Genomic DNA, 23085 nt, shown 5'->3' with positions numbered 1-23085 from the left:
TTGTACACAGAGAAGGGCCTCACCTAAAGTATTCGTGTAGTTAATAGTAGTCAACCACTCTCGATTTTTAGGTCATAAGAGTGAACGCTAAGTATAGTATTTACTCCTCGTAATAACCTTTTTGGTTATAGTTAATCCTGTCACAAAACTAGTTTTCTTGAAGTAACAGATATCATTGGGATCGATTCTTAATTAAACAATTATCTTTCACACTAAATCAAACCACTTCCTAATAAATTTAGGGTCTTCACATTTTACAAGCTCGTAGTTATACCGTTTCGAGGATCGGGAGGAGAGGAGAGTATGTCTTTTGACAAAGTTCGCAACTTGATTTTGAGTGAAGGCGCGTATGAACTGGCATAAACAGTCAGCAAAGCGCCATTCTGTAAACAAAAAGAGTGTGCGCCTTCGTGGAGAAAAATAATCCCTGTGCCTTCAAATATTCTCCTTGCCTTCCCATCATATCCATACGTTTTGCTCAAGAAGCTCATGCTCTAACGATGGGGCCTCTGCGACTTTTTTATGGGAAATTGGTATGTCTGTTGTGAACTCGTGGTGTCCGTCTCTGATAAGCTTGTGAGGTGCTCTGATGGCCTGAAGCAAACGGATTGACGCTTTACATTTCATGCAGCTGGGATTGGGTCCCCGCAGTGAATAGCAACATCTGCAGGTTACTTCGCGGACGGAGTGAAGCCCTGTAAATTGTCAACCCCATGGGTATCCGAGCATATTCAGGAAGCGTGTTTGATATTCTTTGTGCTAGTGGCATTATTCTGTATCATTTTGGCAATGTGTTCGATGATTCGTATACTTTGGAAGTGGAGCCCCCTTGGATGTACCGAGTTTGCAGGGTTTGCAAAGCCAGGGACAGGTTAGGTCATACTTTTCCTCCCATGGCGTCATGTCCAAGGGATGTTACCTACGGTACCTACTTAGGTACCTAGACCAGTCAAATGAATAATCACCCTGTACTGCCCAGGTGGGAGGTACTCATCAGGCGGCACTCATCAGGCGGGACTCATCAGGCGGGACACCGGGAAAAATCCGAAAAATCGCAAGCGTGGCCTTCAAATCTGTGTACTCCGTACAGCTGTGTACAGCTATGTACGGAGTAATTAACAGAGTACACATGCAGTCAAAGGTCCAGGTCCCACTAGAGGACATCATGCCTAAATTTCAAGTGGGTCGTGAAATTATCAAGGCGCGATTCTGGCCGCTGATCGGCTCGGCTTCTCTTGCTGAGGTTTTTACAAGATAACGTCTCCAGGATAAACCCAGCTAACTACCCGGAGCTAACACATTTGGCCACGGTGGCTGATGATATCCCACCATTCTCATTGGCAAGATACTCGAAAGGTCATGCCCGTGGGTCGTGGTTACGTGCACAGCAAAATGCCCATGAAATCCATCGCAACCCGCCCGTTGACGCAACCCTAATGGATCCAATGGATCAGCACTCCGGATGCCTCTGATTAGCTGCCAATCTATCAAAGGGCCCTCTTGGCCCTCTCTGCCCTGCTTTTTTTCCATGTTTCGAAAACTGCCAATCTCCTGAAGATCCGCTTAATCTTCTGTCATTTGGTCTTGCTGTCTTTCAACATTTCGATCGATCCTTGAGATCACAACAATGGCTCTTGAGTGATCATCAATAGATTGGGCGCAATATGATCCAGTTATCTTCCGACTTCGGCCTGAAGCTATCTGTGGGGTGAGTACCTAACAAGTTATCTCACATTGAAAACTGAAGCTCATGGTCGCTTTCTATGAGCAGGGTATTCTTTCTGAGCTCGCTATTCCTCACGACATCCTACAATACCACATTCGCTTTTGGTGAGTCGTGCCCGTGGATATCAATGTCGTTCTATAACGGGTTCTGACTATTGCGCCGATCCAGATCGCCCCGTTAGTACATCCGTCCTGGTCTGCTTCCTTACAGGGATCACTCTCTTGGTATGGAGTCGATTTGTCACCTTGGGATCGTCGCCATTGTCGCCAACAAGTAAAAGGCCAATAATCCCTCTTGCAGAGCAATTCGAGTTACCTTCCCGCGCATCAACCTCATCTGTCGCACCGGGCGATGTTGAGACTCGACCTCGGCTGCGATTTCAGTCGTGGTGGATGAAGATCGGTCTCTTATTGGGGTTGTGTGGCTTGCGCATCGAGTCGTTCCGTCAAGTAACTCGGAACACTGAATGCGCGCCCGCTGGATACGCTGTAAGTGACCGAGCACCCTATCTGTCGTTCAATTCTTCATGCGACTCATGCGACTAACACGATATCCCGGAAAGTACGCTATTCCTTTCGTTATTTCGCTTTATGACTACTGGCGCAACCAGCGATCACGACAAGTGGACCGATATGTCCCTGCCCAACGATTCGAAGAGCTGCCGTTGCAGGTGGTCTACTCTGTTTCCCGCCGGAGCTTCTACTATCTCACGCAAAGTCGCTCCAGAGGTCTCATTGCAGCAGCGTTTTTGTCTACTGGTGGCCTCTTGGCTTCATCGCTCTCAGCCGGAACCCGCTCAACCTATATCTGTCCGATTGTGTTACATGGCGCATCGCGCCTACAATCATACAGGCTGTTCAACCTGTTTGCTGACTCTGTTATACTTATCAGTGTCACCGAGCTATGTCGGATTGGCGCTCAATTCGACGATGCGCGTAGAAAACAAGCTTTGACATCTCTTGGGGCTGGTCTCTTGGTAAGTGGGCAATAACAATCATGAAGCGAATCATTGTTCTGACGGTCTTTCCAGGGTCTTTCTTTGCTCTGGAGCGTTGTGCAAGTCTTTGTACCATTACCAGATAGCTCTCCCGAACTTGCCGGTCAACCCATGTTGGATCTAGAGTATTCGCGTGGGGCTTTCTCCCAGTCTGTGTTGGTTGTACTAATGGTCTTATCGGCCTGGCATATGGTTAGCCTAGCAACCTCTCCATACTCACTTCTCTCAGTACTGATTTTCTTAGTTGCCGCATTTCGACATCCTTGGAGTATCGATTATAGGTGGTTTCATGATCATGTACTTCTCCTATCTTTCGGATCTCACAGGAGCACAGTCACCATTCCCATTTGTCTCCCTAACCCATGCTGTTCTCCCGCTGGCGGCATCGTTGACGGGTGCCCTCCTGTTTCTTCTTGCACGAGTGGCTCATAACGAAGAGCCGAAATTATACCGCACCAACATTGCCATACAAATTCTTTTCGCCGTGCTGTGTGGGATCAGTCTCGTTTTCGTAGTGAGCAAGCATCGTCTAGATGAGATACACCCGATCGAATTCCTCATCAATGACGGCAAACTTCAACATGAAAACTATCTCGCTCAGGCGTCTAGGAGCAGGACTCTCGGAGATGCTGTTAATGAATACCGGAGGCGATATAATCAGCATCCACCACCGTACGTGTGCATACCCACACCTGCCGCATTACTTAACTAACATTTGTCTAGGGGCTTTGACGAATGGTATCGATATGCCACAAACCGATCGTCAGCTATTATCGATGAATTCGATCAGATACACAATAATCTACTTCCATTCCGAGCCCTGGCTCCGGAGCACATACGTGCAATGACGCATGAACTGGCCACGAACCCTTTCAATGATCTCGGTGGAATTAAGATCCGCAACGGCACAGCCATGGTGCAAGAAGGCATCAAACCCACCCATGCATGGATGGTGAAGGGTGCCGCGGACATGATGGATAATTTCGTCAAATACCTCCCGGATATGGACTTGGTATTTAATCTGAACGATGAACCACGAGTTGCAGTTCCCTGGGAGAAAATCTCAATGCTGAATCGACAGACTGAGATGCAAGCAATGATCCCCGCAGAACGCATGGTGCAGACTTGGTCGACCAACCGAGAGGAAGGCTGGGCCCCGATTGAACCGGCCGATCAAACCAACATCACCGTGTTCACTGACGGAGCATGGAGGGGTGTCTTCGATCCTTATGTGAGCGCCGTCTGTCCGCCTTCATCGAAGGCGCGCTCTCAGCGAGTCTGGAATCGTCGTGAAATCTGTCTGTCATGCGTGTCTCCGCATTCCATGGGCCAATTTCCTCTGAATTTTAACATCGCCTCTGAAATCTGTCATCAGCCAGATCTTGCCTTCCTTCACGGTCTACTAATCTCACCAGCCTCGTTTAAGGTGTCGCAAGAACTCATCCCAGTGTTCAGCCAAAGCGCTCTCACAGGCTTCAACGATATCCTCTTCCCAAGCCCATGGAACTACATCGACAAAGCAAAATATGAACCCACGCACGAACACCCAGATCCAGAATACAGCCAAAAAGAGAACTCCCTCTACTGGCTCGGCAGCACATCAGAAGGCGTCAGCCGCTTCGGCGAGTGGAAAGGCATGCCACGCCAGCGCTTCGCTCACCTAATAAACAACAACACCAATAATCAAGTTTCCGTTCTCCTCCCAACCGACTCAAACGAAAACTCCTTCCGCTACGAAATAATGGACGGCAACGCCCCCACCTCAGACCTCCATCTCCAAACCGCCGTCCACCTCGCCGACCCTATCGTCCGTTGCGAAGACTGCGCCGAACAAGCCGCAGAAATGGGAACCGCGGGCTGGGCAGACTTCCAAGCACACTGGTCCCACCGTTTCCTCTTTGACCTTGACGGCGCTGGGTTCAGCGGCCGCTTCCTCCCTTTCCTACACAGCCGCAGCCTGCCCCTCAAAACAGGTCTCTTCCGTCAATGGTTCGACTCTCGTGTTACTTCCTGGCTGCACTTTGTCCCTGTCGATATCCGCCTCCATGGCCTGTGGAGTACCCTTGCTTACTTTGCGGGTGTGTCTGCTCCCGGGCCTGAGGGGAGTAGTTCTGATCCCCCGCCGATGCGTATGAAGGCGCATGATCAGGAGGGAAATTGGATTGCAGAGGAAGGGCGGAAGTGGGCTGGTACAGCGTTGAGGAAGGAGGATATGGAGATTTATTTCTTCCGGCTGCTTTTAGAATGGGGTCGACTTACGGATGATCAGCGTGATGTTCTTGGATTTGGGCGTTGAGTTAATGTTAATGTTAATGTTAATATGATAGTCAATTGATAGATAGATTCAAGTATATATTCTTTTCTTGTCTTCTTCAATCCAAGTATTATTCTTGTCAAATCTATAGATGCTGAAGATCGTATAATCTTTACCTAGTACCTGACATGGACGATCCACTCAGTTTACTTACGAACCAGACAAGATATCTACACAATTACGATGCTAATATAGTTTATTTTCATTTCATATTCATCCCATCAAAATGGAAAGGGTATCCACAAAGTCATCATAAAGCATAAAGCATAAAGCGTATCAAACGCCCTCGCTTCTCCATAACCCATCGACTAGCACGGGCCAGGAAACCCCGAGTAAAAAGACCGCAAAAGTAGACGGAAATCAAGGCCGAAAAAAAAGTAAATACAATCGAAATGCAAAAAGGATCGAATCCATATCACTCTCAGTGAAAATAGTGCTGTCAATCCACATCCCAATCACCATCTAGGCATGATCATGCCCAGCATGATAATGTCCGCGACGATGCTTAGAAGAAGTCCTAGGTGCAGGGGGCTCAAACCACGCCGTGGGATCCCAACCAACACCAGCGCCAACACCAGCGCCAACACCAGCACCGGCACCAGCACCAGCACCCTCTCCAGCACCCTCTCCAGCACCCACTCCAGCACCCACTCCAGCACCCACATCCTCGCCAGCAGCCTCACCCTCACCATCAGCCCCAACCTCTCCACCAACACCACCCTCAGTACCCCTACTACTCCAATCCTGATAAACCTTCAGCGACCGCACCCGCCAATAACTCTCCTGGAACGCCGCAGGATTATTCTTCACGAAATCCACACACGATCCAGCCCGACCGGCACAACTCGACGAACCCCAAACCGAGCCCGCCCAGTCCCCACAGAAAGTAACATCAAAAACGATCTGCAGATCATTGAAATGTGAATCGATATCACAGCCACCAGCAAAGCGAGCCGTGGGGGCTCCCCAAGACGCCGGGTTAGGGTTTCCCGCTGTGATATCTCCCGGCACCGCGTAAGAAGGGAAGAACCAGATCGAGATCGCGGAACCAGTCCATTCAGTTGCGTAGATCCCGCCGCCGGCGTTGTTGAAGCCAGTGCCGTAGGACTGGGTGTTTTCGCTTCGGATTGTGCAGCCGCTGTTCGGGGATTGGTTGGGGGCGTTGACGAAACAGTTTGGTGTATCGAGGGTTCCTGTGAAGCCGCTGTTGGTGATTGTGCAGCCGTTGCTGGTGTGGAGAGCCATTTGGTTTTGGGTTTGTTCGTTTACACCTTCGATTATGTCGATTTCGCCGTTGTTGGGCCAGTTGGTGCCGAGCATCCAGCTGTAGGTGTTAATTTGTTTTTCTTTAAAAAGGGAGGAAGGGATAAGAGAGTTATAATTGATTGGGGTTCTTACAAGGCGGGCCAGCTGCCACATACACTGCCGGGCATATGCGCCAAATCGAGGATGACAAGACCATGTTTATAAGTGGTGGTGCCCTCCAGACGGACGCTCTTACGGCCAGGGTTCTCGGCCGTGTTAGTGTGGTCGACGCCGATGTAGACACCGTTTCCTGTGTTGATGAGACCGCTGGCTGAGGCGGTGTTACGGTCGACGTAGGTCACGAAGCCATTGGTAGGATCGGTGTCCTATGTATTGGATTAGTATGGGAATTACGGATGAAACGAGAAGCTGAGGTCCATGGACATACAGTGTAGAATTTGAACTTGTCGAAAAACGCGTCCGAGGTACCATAGTCATCGCGTAGGGTGTATGCTGCGGAAGATACGTGGGCTAGCACGCCCAGGGTGGGCAGGAGGGTTGAGAGCACATGCATTGCGCTAAATGCTGGGATCTTTGCAGAATATTTGCAAGAAAGAAGAAGGATTAGAGAGATGGAGTCTGTTAAAGACTGGGGAAGATCTAGTATCACAGATAGTGACCAAAATGGTAAATGACAATAAGAATGGTATGAATACACATCAATAGGGACAATAGGTATATATGCAACAAAGGAGGGACCAATAGAGGTAGATATATTGCCTCAGGAAGGGGGAGACGGGATCAATTTTATACTTGAGAGGTATCTTAGGAAGACCAAAAGGAAAAAAGAAATATCAAAAAGAAAAAGGGAATGGAACGACGTGATACATCCACCAGACACTTCTGACAGGCAAAAGGGGAAATGTTGAAACATGCGGAATGTCAGAGTCTGACATCTCCGAGCCTTCAGGGTCATTTAGTTGCCGATTGGTCTGGTCTGATCTAAAACGAGTATGGCATTTAGAGTAGAGACCATCGTAGCATCTAGGGATGTACAGTAATATAGGATGTAGTCTAATCACCATTCCCCTACTCCGTATGTATGAAACGGATATATCCCCAGCGCTAACAAACTTCAATGTTTCATACAAAAAAAGGATCAAATCAGATCACGATACAAGACCAACCAGAGTGATTATCGCCAACGTCGAAAGTTCGTATTCAAGAAAAGGGAGAATAGGAAGCTGATAGGCCACGGCTGTTTAAGGACTCCCGGCTTGTTTAAGCGTTTTCTTTTCTTTTTTTCCCGTACTTTGTTAGTTCCCCAGAAAGAATCATCAGGCGATAATTCGACTTCAAAAGAGCCTAGACAAAGAATGTAAGGAGAAATATAGAGCGGTGATCTCTCGTGGCATCCGTTTCTGATCACCAGATCTCTCCACCCTTTTACGGTACTTGGACACAAGTACCCACACATATATATTTACCCGTAGTGATACATAAGCCCATGTACCTCCATGCATGGTGGCCGTGAAACCAGTTCTCATGGAGATCCTACCCAAAACTGATATCGAAGGTGAAATGACAGTGTCATCTCGAGAGTTACATCAATATCTATCACGCTCCAAATAACTATTACGTCTACTGTAGATCCCAAACTAAAGAACACCAGACCATCGTGATCACACAGTCCAGAATATTACCTCCGCGAACCCCTGCGGGACCGAATGAGAATCCAGAGGCATCCCTCTTGGGTGTACAAATGCCAAGCGTCTTGTCTTGGAGAATGAACTGAACGGCTGAAGAGAACTCCATATCACCTGTTCTCCACCGAAGATGTACAGGATTAATGAAGATGTGATATGGCATGGATAGACCTGGTTTGAATATCACATTACATTACAGTAGTTCAGAGGTAAAAAAAAAGTTGAAAGGAACAACGAGAATGGCTATATGCAAGACGATCATATCTCATCTAGGGATCCCCCGAACAGCTAAGTAAAGAGAAAAAGCAACGAGATAGGGAGAAAAGTGACAAAGGAAAATCCCTAGACACAAAGGAAATAATCACTCCGCTAGAAATCTATATACAAGCCGGACAGAACAGCTCGGGTAAATGGTCGCGCCGAAACGCGGTTTCAGCAGGTTGGGCCCCCGTGCTGATAGCCTTCATCACGCAACGTCGGTGGTAGAGGTGTCGGCAGGCGAAAACCACAACGGGTTCTGGTGAACTTTCTGCGACTTGAACAGTGCTAGAGCTAGCTCCAGCCCCGTCGTGGTCGTGGTCATGATTGCGATCGTGGTCAGCGTTTGCATCGGACATACCACGAGCGTCATCGCGATGAGCGTGGACATGTGCATGTGCACTCGCATCTAGGCGGGACCAATGACCCGCTCCGACATCAGCAGCCTTTCCTTTCCCGCGCTCAGACGGGTTGTAGCTTTCCTCATGACGTCTCGCGATGCGGCGGGAATGGGTTTCAGCGCGTCGCGCTTCCCATGCAGACCAATGCGCGTCGCCAACGCTAGGTCCCCAGATGCGGCTGCGGCAGATCTCGCAGACGTGGCCACGGGGTCGCCAACCTTGTTGGCGTAAACGGGAGACTTCCTCGACGTGGACGAAGAGGTCGCGGTCTAGCATGCCGTTTGCGAGGGTTAAGAGGGATTTCTCATAGGAGTAGGCGGAGAAAATGGAGGCTAGCACGGCGCGCAGCTCAAGGAGGGAGGGGGACCAGCTTGCGGCGCGAGTGAGGAATGCGCGTAGGATGCGTAAGAAGGACATGTCTGTTCTTTCAGTTGCGGCTGGGCTGCTTTTGACTGTGCTGGCGAGGAGGGCTGTGAAGACTTGCTGAACGAGGGTGCGGAAGGAACTTGTGAGGCGGCCGCTTTCGCCGGCGAGGGATGTTGCTGGTTGGGCGGGGAGAGTTGTATGGGCATTGTTTTCTTGTATGAAGGCGAACACATTGCTTGCGATGCGGACCACGGCTTCGATGTGGTCAAGCCAGAGGAGTTCGTCGAAGGCTAGAGGCTGGTCGAGACTTGGCGCGTTGCGTTTGCCGTTGGCGTTGCTTGTGGGCGACTGCTTGGCTATCTTGCTTTGGCCCTGACAGAGCCATGTTCCGACACCGGCATACTTGTTCAGGGATTCGATCAGGTCGTCGATTGCTTCGGCGGTAGTCGCTGAGTCGGGGCTATCGCGTACACTCTGTAGGATACCTACCAGACCGGATTCGAGAGTGCCCAGGTGTGCAACAAGACGGTCAAGGGCCTTACGGACTTCGCCCTGTCGGGCAAGGAGGATGACGGCAGCATCGATAGCCCCACTTTCCTCGATGTACGGGAGCAGTTCATCCAGGTGGATGTCACCGACTCGCAATCCGTCGACAAAGTCTGCGACATGAGAGGGGTTGTATTTGCACAAGAGCTGCACGTAGCGCTCGATCATCCAGTTCTCAATACTGGGCGAAGGTTGCGTGTCCGCGGTTTGGGCCTGCGGCTCTACCAGGACTGACAAGTACTGATACTGTTTGTGGGGATCATCTTCTAGGACCCGCAAAAACGTAGCGTGTGTTTCGGGGGCCAGGCCCTGCATCGTCTGTGCAGCGTGCGTGACGTCAATTTCGGCGATCTCCCTGGCATGCTCTTTCACTACATCCACTGTATCACCTCTCTGTTTCTTTCCAAGCCCAGAGCCTGGACGGAGGCAGTCATGGAGGCAGGTGAAGATGGCATTGCGATCATTCGGATCCTCCAGGTAAGTCATCACCAGCAGGGGGTATTGTTTCTCTGAACGGTAAGTCGACTTGAGAATCCGGAAGAAGCGCGCCTCTTTAAATAGAGGAATCATGGCCTGGATGTCCGGTGGGTGGTAAAAAGACAGCAGATACTCCGCACTCAACTCACAGTCGTCTGCCATTTCCGGCTCGGGATATTGGCATATACGGACCAAAACCTGATGGAGGATTGTGCCAGACAGGAGAATATACTGGGGATACTTGGGAAGATTGCGCGCAACAAACATATCAAGGTAGATGGTATCAAAAGGCGTGAAAAGGTCGTCGCTCATGACTTGCAGCAAAATGCTGATAAGGTACTGTCGATTGATCGAAATGCCCGACGCAGAAGCATCCCCGCTCTCAGGTTCATTTAGGAAGCTGTCCTCAAATGCCTCGTTGAGCATGCTCATGAAGCTGGAAGCGTCGAACTTGAGCATGGCTCGAAGTTGAGAGAAGTGGTCGGCCCCGTTGGTATTTCCAGGTACTGAAACGGTCCCACGGCCCGAGAAGAGGAAATGATACAAGTCAGTTTTAGCTCGCGTGGCTTCAGCCTCGTTCATGTCGTCTCCAGTGGGATAGACGCGACCCGTCAAAATGAATGAAAGATAGGGGAACATTTTCATCGCATTGTTCTGTCGTCTCATCTCGACCACATAGTCACCGTTGACCAAAGACTCGGATTGTGAGGGGATTAGCTGTAGTAGCTCTTCCAGTGGTCCAACATAATCCATCAAACAGCGGTTCCATACATATATGAAGGCGTCGTAAAGATTGTGCTGCTTACATAGCGTTGTGACTTGATCGATGTCCATTGTGGTAGTATCCAGTAGACATATAATCTCCTCTAAGTGACCGGCCGAGTGAGTTCCAATGAAATGGTTGATCAAGGCCTTTACCGCGGTTGGAGGTAGTGATCGCAGAGTTCCATCAACGATGCGTGGTTCGAGGGCATCCAGGAAAATGCCCGCCGAATCTTGCTCCTCGTACCAGTTGAAGACTTCCTCCCAGAGGAATTCTTCGTCGGCCATGTAGATACAAGCTGCAATAGAAACTTCTGCAAGTTCCTCTAGCTGCTGGTTCTCAAGTCGGCCGGTGCTTGCTTCGGAGTTTCGGCCAAAAGCATATTTGAGGGACGCGGAGATCATTTCCAAAAGCCTTTCTTGCACAATGGGCTGTCTCAAATCATCCTCTTCCGGAAGTCCGACTGTCAACTTTTCCGACTCCCCCGTATAGTAAGAAGTGGCAAGTCGAATGGCCCCAATGAAGTCACCGGCCTCCATAAGCGCCAGCAAGCGATCAGCCCAATTCGATAGATTGCCCACCAAGGCTTCGTTATAACCAAGCAAGAACAAGCGCCCTTTATAAGAACGAAAACTCATATGGAATGCATCTGCTACTACCCCGTGCATAGACTCGTCCTCCTCGTCAAGCTGCTCAACCAGTGAATGAAGCTGTGAAGAAAAGAGATCGGTGTGATATATGTGTCTGTAGGCGAGATCGACCGAATCGGTCACATGCATGGAATAATCCTCGATGATTAACAGCCGCTGTGTGATCGTGAAAACTGCGAGCACCGAGCGACTGAGCCACTGAACAGCCACAATGGCTTCATCTGCTCTCCATCTGCTACGGGCTCTGAACACAAGGCTGGGGGGTTTATCTTTGTCGGCAGGTTCGTCTGACTCGGCTTCCGAGACTTCGAGCACAGTCAACACATTTGACCAGCAGTAGACAAGCTTTGTGTTTGAAGTCTGGGTGTCTTTGCCCTTCAGTCGAATGGCTGGAAACCATGCCAGGGCACCAGTCATGGCACTGTGGGCGGGAACTTCTTTGGGCCTCGGTGCTTTGTGTTGGGTTTGTGCCACTGGTGTTGTGGACACAATGACAAGAAGATAGGGTGTCAGCATAGCAACGAGGCCCAAAGAATCAGTGGATTGCTCTACGTTGCCGAGTGGCAAAGGGGAGAAAGCAAGGACAGAGCTGGGCTTCCGCCGCTTGGTCTCTACCGCTGCCTGGGGATATCGACCCAGGATTCGAGTCGTCTTGACTGTTCGCCCCACTGCACCCATTCCCCTTGTTGCTAGGTGTGAGAACGACATGCCCTGAGTGTCAGCCGAGACGAGCGCGGTGCGTCTAGTGCCAAGGAACCCAATATGAATGACTGCGGATCCTGAAAGATGGCCATCAGATATTCGAGTCTCGACTTGATTGGCCGGAATTGGTGGGATGTGAAGGAAAGGTTTCGCTGAGCGCGAAATCTCCCAGGTAAAGATATCTCCCGAGTCATGCCCTCCTGCAACGGTAGTGTGGTCTGCAGAAAGTGCTAAAGATGTAACAGCACCGCATTCAACAGCTAGATAATTATCAGTACAATGAGCCAGATGGTGTAGACTTCTTTTGACAAACCTGGCGTGCCCGTTCCAATAATAGTCTTCAGGCTTTGCTGATAATCGAACACAAGGATGATACCCTTGGATGTACCTATTACAATAGACGTTGATACTGCAAGGCAAGTTGGCCGTCCGAAACTGCGCTTCCCGATTTCCGAAAACGCCTGCCCCGTGATTCTTCGCAGCTTTGTCCATCGCACCACATCCCAAGGTCCTTGGGCCGGTTCCACTTCTGTCTCTGGATTCTGGGAGATTTGGCTAGTTATTGAAGATTGTCGCGAGTGGAGATGCGCTAGGAACGGCGAGCTGGCTCGAGACACACTTTGCGGCGACGAAGATAATCGGGACTGGAAGCGAAGGTCAAAGGGGCGACGGGCCGGGCTCGGACTGGCTCGCGGAGATCCGCGGAGTGCGAGCGCACTGCTACTCAAGGATGACGGAATAGATCCCTGCGATCAATCAGCTAGCTATTCAGTTTATGCGCCAATGGTACCACTAACATGTAGCGATGGGGAATCGTCGGGGTTTGACCCTGTTTCATCCACGCTCCCTGTCGCGGTCCAGTCCGCATGTCGCGGCGGAGGGGTTTCTGGGAGTTGAGAATCATTCTGTCCCGCTGTCTTCTCGGAATCGTGGTCCTCCGCATCGTCTATTGTGTCCAATCCCTCTTCCGCTGGTGCCTGCGGGGAAGGTAATGTTTGGTCGAGAGCGCCATGGTCGGGTTGTCGGGGATCATCTTCCTGGCCTAGGTCAAGCTCGTCCTCGCGCGACCAATCCTCACTGCCCTCAGCCATCGAGCTCATGAGCGAGATCTCCGAATGACCATTGCTCCCCGTTATGTAGCTTGGGTGGAGACGAAACCGAATCAGCGATGTCTTGATTAGGGAGGGCGATTGTGGGATTGATGGGGGGATTTCTTCGGAGAAAGAGGGAGTTAGAGGATAGTACAATTTGAAGCGAATGCGTGGAGTGTCGAGCTCGAGTATGAACACAGTGGAGAATGAGAGTGCAGAGCTCCGTTGCTTGGGTCGGGGCCGTCTTAGGGGCCGAACACCAGCCACAGTGGCTGCCAGGTATATTTTCATTTCACAACTACTCCGAATACATTATTTAGATCAAAAAATTTCCTAATTGTATACAATACTTTCTCATATTTCTACGTTTGACCTATTGAAGGAATTGAGTGAAGGGGCCACACTATTTGCGTAAGCTCTGTACGAAACTAAATACCGAGAATTTCTGTAGAAATATACAAATGAGCGTTGTCATATTTGGCTACTGGGTCTTTTAATAAGGATTATGCATTTCCAGCTTGCTTATATCAATATATACAGAATACCTTACCGTATTTATCTACTCTTCATCCCCAGTCTCTTCTTGTGCCTACTCTGCAATATATATCCATAAGAACCCATCAAACTCAGATGTACCAGGTATCTGTTTTTCGTATGACAGAAAGATATATGTACTAATCCCACGCCAATGAAGAGCAGACATAATTTCTAGATGAATAGAAAAATCTCGAGATATATTCACCAAGAACCGCAAAGTGGGCCTATATCGTAGGATAGTGGTTCGAAAAACTTAACTAATACATATATCGAAATGCACCGAGTTCTGTAGCAAGCTCTTTGGCTTAGATTTTGGCATGCTCGCGGTCTTCACTAGGAGTTGAAGCCCACTGGAAAAGGGGATCGCTTGATAGATGCTCGATCGCCGCCCGTTCCAAATTCCACCGCAATCTCCAGGATGGATAGGGTAATAAAGAATCAGATGGCGAGTCCGGCATTATCCAGCAAAAGCCTGGAATTGCATCGAACGGCAAGTCGAAAAGTTGAAGGTCTCCAAGTGGTCCACAGTCCCTCCAAAGCCACCCTCTTTTGAGATCAGATACACATACAAATGATTGCATCCCCCACCTGGGTTGGAATGAACTCCAATCATGCTTGCGAGACATTGTTGCGATCATGCCCTGTGCATGCCGCTTATCCATATGTATTGATTCTTCCTGGAGAGTCTGGGCAATATTGCAGATCCGCCAGATGTCTTCCGGCCCTACTGGATTGAGAGGCAATGGAACGTGGATGTTCTGTAAAACTTCGAGAGGTGGATGCGCAGAGACATCAAACTTGCTTGTCAGACCCAAGATAGTATTACCGATATATCCTCGGGGTAAATTCAGTGCCTTTCGAATATTTGCCACGAGGAACATCTCGGATGAGGATTCCTGCTCATTGGGGAAAGCTCTCGAGCGGGCGCGATTACTACATATGTTTGCTAGCGCGCTAACGATCAGATTCGGTGAAAGGGTCATCTCGGAAAGACCCTTCGTGTATATCTCAGGAAGAGACTGTAAAGCCGAATTGCAGGCCTGCCACAACTTTTCTATCTTTCGGCCATCGAGTACACGAAGCACGCTTATGGGCACTCGGCTAGAATCGGTAGATACTTTGTCCTCGCCTGTTGAAGGGGGGCAGTCTGCCATTGAAGGTCCTGCGGTGTGGCTGTATGTGCAATTTCTTCGATATGGTGCCTTATTTTTTCTTGTGCATATGCACCTGCGGATGGTCCTGGGGCATTTGGATCATGACAGAACGAGGCGAAAGCAAAGATCAAAACAGCAAAGCCTGATCCGTCTATGACTCGGTGATCAAAGCACCAGACGATGTGCAGCTCATCTCCTATCACATTGGCCTTAAACCGTAACACATGAGAAGGGTTAGGTGGCGGGTAGACGACTGGGAACGGCATCAAGACAGTGTTATATTTCCCCTCTACGGTGAGAGGAGTCGGCTCTGTGTGATGTTGAGTTACCAGAATAGGGCATTCTTTAAGCTCGGCGGCAGTGGCAGGCCGCACCTGAAGTACGTTACTTCTACCCTCTGGCTGTGTAGATGGTACCACCATCCCAGTCAGGAATGGGAATTCGGAGACCACGCGAGCTATTGCACCCTCCATTCTCCGAAGAACCTGAGCATGATCCTTGTCGGCCAAACTGAATATTAAAGAAGCGTTGAGGTGCCCCGGAGGCGAAAAATGGTCTAATGGAGTAAGGTTGTAGGGTTGGAACATATTTGCGAAATTTGAATCCACGGAGGTCGAGACTATGCTAGATTGTAATGATAAAGCACAATGTTAGAAAGAATGAGAGGCCTAGATCTAATACTTAAATATCTTGTCAAGACTCGAATTCGGACTAGTAACTCGAACTCGCAGCACACTGGAGGTATGCTCTGTACTCTCCGTACTACACTTCTTGTGCAAGCATCTGCCGCACTTCCTATGCAAGTATCTCTACTAGTGAATGACAGTTCCCTTTTCGTGTCACCCCGAGATCAATGAACAGAACGCTGTTCATTGGGGCGCTGGATCACAGCCCTTGATCTTATAGCATTCTCACCGACCACTCCGTATGATGAGATCACTTATCTTGCAATTCAGTTGAATCGGTGCTCCATATGGAGTACTGCATAAAGATGTTACCTTCTGTAACCTCAATTCGAGTGGCCTCAATTCTCAATATGCGGTGTCAACGCAGTCATACAATATGAAGGAAGGACGTGGTTACTACATAAGGTTGAAAGGCACTGAGCTTGATTTGGCTTACCAATGAAGATCTGAGGGTTCAAGGAAGATTCCGAGTGGCTGCACATTTAGCAGTTGTCCTAGCCCAATAACCTCGAATCCGATCTCGGTGGGAGCTTTGCAGAAATCTTGCACATGTAGGAGGCCAGTAAGAGCAGCGATAATACAAGGAGACACAATCTTATGATTGGAAGGTATCCTGAAGGTGAATCGAGTAAATAATATTGCACGGGACAAGGCAGTGATATACATATCACAATGTAAATCACAAATGACTATGTTGATGGCCATCACCTTCAACATCATCTCCAAAGTTCTAGGTCGGATCAACCATGCAAAGAGCCTAGTCTCATTCAAGTAGCGATCATCCATGTGCGTTGTAACTGACTCTGAGCAGTACATCGAAACGTGCATGTTAGGAATCGAACAAGAAGAACTCATTGTGTGAGATCCCATGGCAGCATTATAAAAGTCCGTCGCACCATTAAATAACAGAGCATTCATCCTAAGTTCTAACCCTTTCTCGGCCCCACCAAATCGTTTGAAGTCGACCCTTGCCCTCACAAGGGGTCATTATCAGCGAAATCTGATACAACCCCGAAGCTCTTCTATCTCAAATCACTTAAATACACGGAGACGTCTCTCGAATCAATCAATAAATGAGGTAGACCCTGTGAAAAACGGAGATGACCATTCACAAGGCCTGCTGTTGGCGCATGGCCGCGGTCACGAGGTGACTGGAATATTTCAATCATCATGATATTCCATCACCTTGGGTATAATTCACTGGCACTATACCTCACTACCAAAATGATTATCGTCAGCTCCGATCTCATTTGCTTTGGGGGTTTTAATCTGGTCACATATGCATCTCGGGAATGTGGGAATCGGCATGAGCATATCACCCCGCGCGGGGGCAAATGATATTACTGTTGCGGAGGCCAGCTGTTGCACCCGCATGACTGTGAACAGCAGATATATATCACGATAGCTGAAAGCACAAAATCGAAGTATTGGAGCATAAAAGGGGTTACAGCGCCTACTTGCACCTTTTTGCTCACAGCCAAGTATAGCCTAAAGCAAATCAGAACAAGATGGCTCAAATCCACCACGGGCTGACACGTACATTGCTGAGTACTCTCCTACTACTGCAGCCTGTTCTCGCAGTGCCAGGACAAGGAACACTAGTACCACGGGCATCTCAGTCTTCAGTATCTACATCCTCAACCACGCCGTCGATTTCATCTCTAGCTGCAACCTGCAATGGCCACTCAGAATACTGCACCCGAGCCTATTCAAATCTCACATTCATAGGTGCCCATGATTCCCCCTTTGTCGGACCATTACCCCAGCAGAATCAAAACATCGATATAAAAGCCCAACTCGACATGGGAATTCGGTACCTGCAAGCACAATCACACCGTTCCATCATTGATGAAAACGTTATAGAGCTGTGCCATACATCATGCCTGCTCGAGGATGGAGGACCTCTCAAATCATTCTTGACAACTATTAAAGACTGGCTGGATGCGAATCCGAACGAAGTCGTCACTCTCCTATTGACAAACGGAGATTCGTTGTCGGCCAACGAGTTTGGAGACACTTTCTCCAGCAGCGGGATCGCTGAATATGCCTACGTCCCCCCCCGCAAATCCACTACCAATTACAGACTGGCCCACACTGGGTGATATGATATCTAGCGGAAAGAGATTGGTTGTATTCCTAGGTAAAAACACAGCAATCACAGAGAATATGACATAAGCCTAAGACTCACAATTTCCAGACTATGGCGCGGACACCAAAAAAGTGAACTACATCCAAGACGAGTTTGCCTACTACTTCGAGACAGCCTACGATGTGACAGACCCCGCTTTCTCGAATTGCAGTATTGACCGGCCCTCTGGTGCTGCCGCTACAGGTCGAATGGGCATTATCAACCACTTCCTTGATGTCGATATTCTTGGCATAAAGATTCCAGCTCGACACTTGGCAGACACTACTAATGCTGCGACTGGGCCAGGTAGTATTGGAGAGCAGGCGACGTTATGTACTGGGTTGTATGGGCGTGCGCCAAATGTGATACTGGCGGACTTTGTGGATAAGGGGGATGTTATCACGGCGCAGAAGAATCTAAATGGGTTGTAGATCAGGGTTTGGGAACCTTCTGTGATACGGTGCCTATAAATATCCGTATATATCGGTACATACTTTGTATGGTGCTTGAATATGCTTTGTACTTGAAGTTATCTGTCTTGTGGAAAGAAGATACCTATGTAGATATAATGAAACACCAAGACCTCGGAAAGACTTTGAGGAAATATGGAGCAGAATGAAGCGCCGTGAAACCAGGTACGCTTGCTTGTATATTTACCACCTGAATCCTAGAAGAGAGTGCCTAACAAAAGAATCTATCGTTGTCCTTACCAAGAGACCGTCTGGGCTTGTACAGATTTCGGCCAATTCACCGATTATGGGCGCAGTAGAAGAACGTCGACATACGAAGGCAACGATTGAATAAGAATTAACGATTTGTTGAGATTCTGGGAAAAGGCTAGCAACTGGATACTACATGGAAATAAAAGAGCATCAAAGATCAGATATCAAAAGGTCCGGACTCCGGACTCCGGGTGAAACGGGAGGGATCTTCCCACAGGGATCAAGGAAACCTGAGACAATGTACATATTGAAATATGAACTCCCCATAATACGCAAACCCTGGTCAAACCAAAAGCAAAATGCATCTAGTCAAACTCATCCTCATGAACGTGATCGGAATCAGGCGAGGAATAGTGAGCGTACAGATGGGACATCAAAGCATCAGGATCATCTTCGCGCACGGTGCTCACAAAACAAGGGGACTTGCGGACCGCCTCAGAGACATTGGCATAGATGAGGCCGATTGCACAGTCGCACATACGCTGGTACCACAGGTACAGGTTATGGTCAGGGGTCAGTGGCTGAAGCTCCGCAGTGATAATAGGCCACACCGAGTGCTGGCGGAAGAGTAGGCGCATGGCGGCCAACCACGAATCCCAATTTTCGTTGCCAGTGAGAGGGGTGACTTCGATTGGGATGAAGTGCTTGTCATGGGAAGTGTTCATGAAGAATCTGACATGCTTCGCGGTTCTGGCTTGCTCGGCTATGTTTTCAACCAGCGATGGCACGGTGGAGATTTCACCGTCGCTGTCGGGGATGCTGTTTGGAAAGGGAAAACGGTCCATGTTGGCGGTGGAGAATGAGGCGGAGATGGGGTTGCTTGGTCGATGCATCCTTGGATTGCCCTCGGGAATGTCCTCCATCTTGACCTTGACGGGAGACGCTATATCCGTGTTAGAGGGGAGAAACATCCATTCCCAACGTCCGTTTTGAGAAGAAAAGGTGGGATTTTCAGTCGAATTGGAACCTGGATTGGGATAGAGAGACAAGGTCATGTCGTCCTCGGTGCAGGGAAATTGGTTCAGGGAATGACTGAGATTATCGGCAAACTCACTCTTTGTGCTCTTGGCATTTTCGTTGACCGTATCGTTGGCAGGGGTAACGGAAGACTCTATGGTTTTGTTGTTAGAGTCAAGATAATACCAGTCCCAGAGTCCATTTCGAGAAACAAAGATAGGGTAGCCAGTGGGGTCAGCAGTGGTAGCGAGACGCAAGGTAAGGTCATCCTCAGTAGATGGAAATGGGGCCGAGATTGGGTCTGAGATAGGAGTCAAGTCAAAAATGTACTCACTCTCGTTCTCATCATTGGCGACAGAAGCGGGAGTGGGGGAAGATATCTCAGATTTGATCTCTGCGCCAGAGGCATAGTGATTAGAACCAGTATACTTCGTAGCGCCATGAAGAAAAGCCCGTTGAAGCTCTGTTAGTTGATCGCAGTACTCACTTGGGGTAGATGAATCCATCTTGGGGGTTCCTGGAGAGCTGTTGTTAATTTGCTTACGGATAGCTGATTGTATACGTTTTGGATTTTTTCTGATGGGCGAGGATGATGAATGAGGGGAGAAAGTATGGGGCATACCTTTCTTGACACCCTTACTAGAGGAGGATTTGGTAGGCATGATGGATGTAGACTAGAGAGTTGATGAAACTGAGAGATGGCAGAGGAAACAAAATTCAAGGGGAGAAGAAAGAGGCTGTGGGAAGGATGTTGATGCGAAAGTGCGTTTGCTGGAAATCCTTTGGCAACTGCAAACTCATTCTATGGGCTGGTAGACAGCACAAACATCTTACAAGCACAAAAGAAAAAGGTCTTTACATCGTGATGATTCTCTTGTTCACGTATAGAAGTGTGACACGGCGTAGGAACCGCGAAGAAAGAATTATTTACCATGAAAGACACTTCTTGAAACAACATGCCCGACTCACCATATGGAGACCCCCTATGTGCAACAGTATAGCCCTGAAATTAAGGATTGTAATCCACAACAGGGACTGTAGTGTCATCCAGACTGACAGAGCCAGGGGTGTCAATGCCAGCGTACTTATTGAGCCAGCCTAAGACCTGTTGGTGCCAGACGAGACTGTTTTCCTTGTTGAGGACCCTATTTCAATGGTATCGAGTTAAATTGATGCACTCTCACGAACAAGCAGTGGGTGTGCTTACCAATGGTTTTCATCAGGGAAATTGAGTAGCCGACTTGGAACACCTCGTTCTTGCAAGACATTGAACATCGCCAGACCCTCAGAGATAGGAAGTCGATGATCCAAGTCACTGTGGATGAGGAGTTGTGGGGTAGTAAATTGTTTGATGTGCTCTGGAGCTGATGGATCCCACCGACGGTAGTTGTCTCGGTTGTCCCAGAACGTGCCGTTGAACTTTGGAAGAGTTAATCTACGAATCGAGCAAAGAGAATGAAGAAGACACATACCTCATGCTCCATAAACCACAGTTCCTCGGTCGAGACCTTTGCGTCGGCCACAAATGTGCCATCGTGGCTGGCCAGCGCCTTAAACTTGCGGCCTAGAGGATTACCCTGGATCCAGTTGATCATGAAGCCGCCATAGCTGGCGCCGGCTGCCACACTGCGGTCGGTATCAATATAGTCGACGTTGTCCCGGACATACTCCCAGCATTTGACCAAGTCATCATAAGGATAGCTTCCTACTGATCGTTAGAAAGGGTAAATGGGAACGAGTGATGGGAATGACATACCCCAGTTGTTCGCGATCTCGTCCGTGAGTTTATCACCAAATCCAGTGCTGCCAGTCGGATTCGGTGCGACAACCACATATCCTTGATCGGCAAAGACCTTCGGGTTCCAACGACTGCTCCAGGAGTCGGCCCAGGAACCTTGAGGACCACCGTGAATCAAGAACATGAGTGGGTAAGACTTCGACTTGTCAAAGTTCGAGGGTTTCACAATCCAGGCATGAATCTAAAACGTCAGTATCTTTTCACTTCCACGAGAAAAGGGGAAACTTACATCTGTCCAGTTGCCCTTGTAGTAGAATTCATCAACGTCCGATGGACCGAGGCTCTTCAGGGCGGAGTCAACCTCATTGGCAGAGAAGATAACGCCTGTGACACCCTTGCCAGGCTTTGCTGTGTAAACCGTGCGACTAGTGTGGATAGCAGAACTAGAAACCAAGTAATCCCCGCCAGGCAGGCCGTAGTACGCAGCCACCGAGCCGCTGTCGGTGAAGTTCTTGGGCTTGAAGTCGTTACCAGCATTGGCAGGGAGTAAGAAAAGTCGAGAACGTGCAGAATCCTCGGTGTTTAGAACAAGATTCTTTCCGTCAGCAGTCCACTTGATACCGCTAGGTGACCGGTCCCAGTTCTTGGCCAAAGTACGAATAGTATCCTTGGAGTCAATGGTGTAAACATAGACAATACGACGGTCAGATTCGTAAGAGATATCTTCCATTTGGAGGTATGCAAGGCGACGGCCATCTGGAGAAAAAACGGGACTGCTTGAATCACCCTTGATGTCTTTTGGTGTGCCAGGACTGTCGGGGCCATTGATAGCAACGGCCTTCTTGGATCCATCATGGGGAACAAGATAAATATACGAGGCAGTGTTGTTTGCACGAGGCAGTTCAGGTGCCTTGCTCTTGAATGCAACTAGCTTTCCGTTGGCGGAGAGGTCGTAGTCAGACGAATCACCGAAGGGTGGGTAGGGTGACTCGAGGTTTTTGACTCCTGCGACGAGGTTCTTGAGCTTTCCACTGGAAGCATAGCGGGATGTGGCTCCATGTCCGGCCCTCTTCTTCTTCAGAGTTCCCGAGAAGATAGCATTGAATCGCGTCGTGAGCCAGGTATCCCAGTGGCGGACGTAAATGCTATCGTAGATACGTGCAGAGCTTAAGGGAGTGGCGGCGAGCTCTGCATTGTACGCCGTTCCATTGGGGTATGACTCTCCATAAACCAAGAAGTTGATGTCCCCAGACTTGGTGATTGCCGTCTTGAGGCCAGACAGTGGCGCCGGCAGTGAAGCTGCCTTGTAGGCACTGCACAGAAGTTAGGACCGTTCCATCAAAATATGCATGCAAACTCACGATTTGGCAAAGTCAGAGGTATCGGATACCCAGATCTCGGTACCTCCAGGAATTTCGGCATTAGTGCCGTTGATATACAACAAACCCGAGTCAGTAGACCCTAGCCAAGCCAATTCAGAGACATTGCTGTCGTTGGTAAGTTGAGTCACTTTTCCAGTCTCCAGATCCAACAGGCTCCACCATGATGATGTGACATGGGTTTCAAAGGAGTATTCAGAGGTGGAAAAGAACGCGACTTCCTATGTCAGGTTAACGACATTGATCAATATCTCCATGCAATTGCGCAACTCACCCCAGATGGATTAGGAACAGCATCACTTCGTCTCGGAGCTGCGATCAGTTGTCTACAAAGAAGATCAGAAAACAGCCAAGAAAATCAATGCAGCAATCGGTTTGGAAGATCGGCACTCACTCGGGAGTAAGAGCTAACGCAGAAACAACGATCGACCCGAGGGCCGTCGTCAATTGAAACACACGCATATCGAGAATCACGTATGTACCCGCACAGCCCAAGAGAAACGTGCAGAGTACCAGACCGGCTACATGCCGAGCCGACACTG

The 23085-nt window shown here is 49.1% G+C and overlaps 7 protein-coding genes across 7 annotated transcripts; 2 read left to right on the top strand and 5 right to left on the bottom strand.

Annotated features, from left to right (window-relative positions):
- Nucleotides 1-1664: 1664 nt before the first annotated feature.
- On the top strand, nucleotides 1665-5019 carry N7500_003629 (putative capsular associated protein; the record flags this gene model as incomplete). The annotated part of the gene is made up of 7 exons (XM_056674775.1): nucleotides 1665-1708; nucleotides 1772-1830; nucleotides 1895-2214; nucleotides 2289-2702; nucleotides 2757-2915; nucleotides 2968-3395; nucleotides 3447-5019. 7 exons carry the CDS (start codon nucleotides 1665-1667, stop codon nucleotides 5017-5019), a joined length of 2997 nt encoding a protein of 998 aa, XP_056535300.1.
- A 480-nt stretch (nucleotides 5020-5499) lies between these two features.
- On the bottom strand, nucleotides 5500-6856 carry N7500_003628 (glycoside hydrolase family 16 protein; the record flags this gene model as incomplete). Its single annotated transcript, XM_056674774.1, has 3 exons — nucleotides 5500-6361; nucleotides 6436-6668; nucleotides 6731-6856. The coding sequence occupies 3 exons, from the start codon at nucleotides 6854-6856 to the stop codon at nucleotides 5500-5502; spliced, it is 1221 nt and encodes a 406-aa protein (XP_056535299.1).
- Nucleotides 6857-8365: 1509 nt separating this feature from the next.
- Nucleotides 8366-13251, bottom strand: N7500_003627 (CORVET complex membrane-binding subunit VPS8; the record flags this gene model as incomplete). The annotated part of the gene is made up of 3 exons (XM_056674773.1): nucleotides 8366-12411; nucleotides 12465-12897; nucleotides 12949-13251. 3 exons carry the CDS (start codon nucleotides 13249-13251, stop codon nucleotides 8366-8368), a joined length of 4782 nt encoding a protein of 1593 aa, XP_056535298.1.
- Nucleotides 13252-14084: 833 nt separating this feature from the next.
- Nucleotides 14085-15520, bottom strand: N7500_003626 (uncharacterized protein; the record flags this gene model as incomplete). Its single annotated transcript, XM_056674772.1, has 2 exons — nucleotides 14085-14908; nucleotides 15007-15520. 2 exons carry the CDS (start codon nucleotides 15518-15520, stop codon nucleotides 14085-14087), a joined length of 1338 nt encoding a protein of 445 aa, XP_056535297.1.
- Nucleotides 15521-17127: 1607 nt separating this feature from the next.
- Nucleotides 17128-18178, top strand: N7500_003625 (uncharacterized protein; the record flags this gene model as incomplete). Its single annotated transcript, XM_056674771.1, has 2 exons — nucleotides 17128-17680; nucleotides 17817-18178. The coding sequence occupies 2 exons, from the start codon at nucleotides 17128-17130 to the stop codon at nucleotides 18176-18178; spliced, it is 915 nt and encodes a 304-aa protein (XP_056535296.1).
- A 596-nt stretch (nucleotides 18179-18774) lies between these two features.
- N7500_003624 (uncharacterized protein) lies at nucleotides 18775-20088 on the bottom strand (the record flags this gene model as incomplete). Its single annotated transcript, XM_056674770.1, has 1 exon — nucleotides 18775-20088. One exon carries the CDS (start codon nucleotides 20086-20088, stop codon nucleotides 18775-18777), a length of 1314 nt encoding a protein of 437 aa, XP_056535295.1.
- Nucleotides 20089-20435: 347 nt separating this feature from the next.
- dppV (dipeptidyl peptidase DppV) lies at nucleotides 20436-23005 on the bottom strand (the record flags this gene model as incomplete). The annotated part of the gene is made up of 8 exons (XM_056674769.1): nucleotides 20436-20571; nucleotides 20634-20845; nucleotides 20899-21131; nucleotides 21183-21405; nucleotides 21454-22477; nucleotides 22526-22764; nucleotides 22818-22869; nucleotides 22938-23005. 8 exons carry the CDS (start codon nucleotides 23003-23005, stop codon nucleotides 20436-20438), a joined length of 2187 nt encoding a protein of 728 aa, XP_056535294.1.
- Between the last annotated feature and the right edge of the window lie 80 nt (nucleotides 23006-23085).

The sequence above is a fragment of the Penicillium coprophilum genome (genome assembly GCF_028826855.1).
Source record: "Penicillium coprophilum strain IBT 35676 chromosome Unknown utg000002l_segment0_segment1, whole genome shotgun sequence".
NCBI classification, from domain to species: Eukaryota; Fungi; Ascomycota; class Eurotiomycetes; order Eurotiales; family Aspergillaceae; genus Penicillium; species Penicillium coprophilum.
This window is presented reverse-complemented; position numbering and strand designations above follow the sequence as displayed.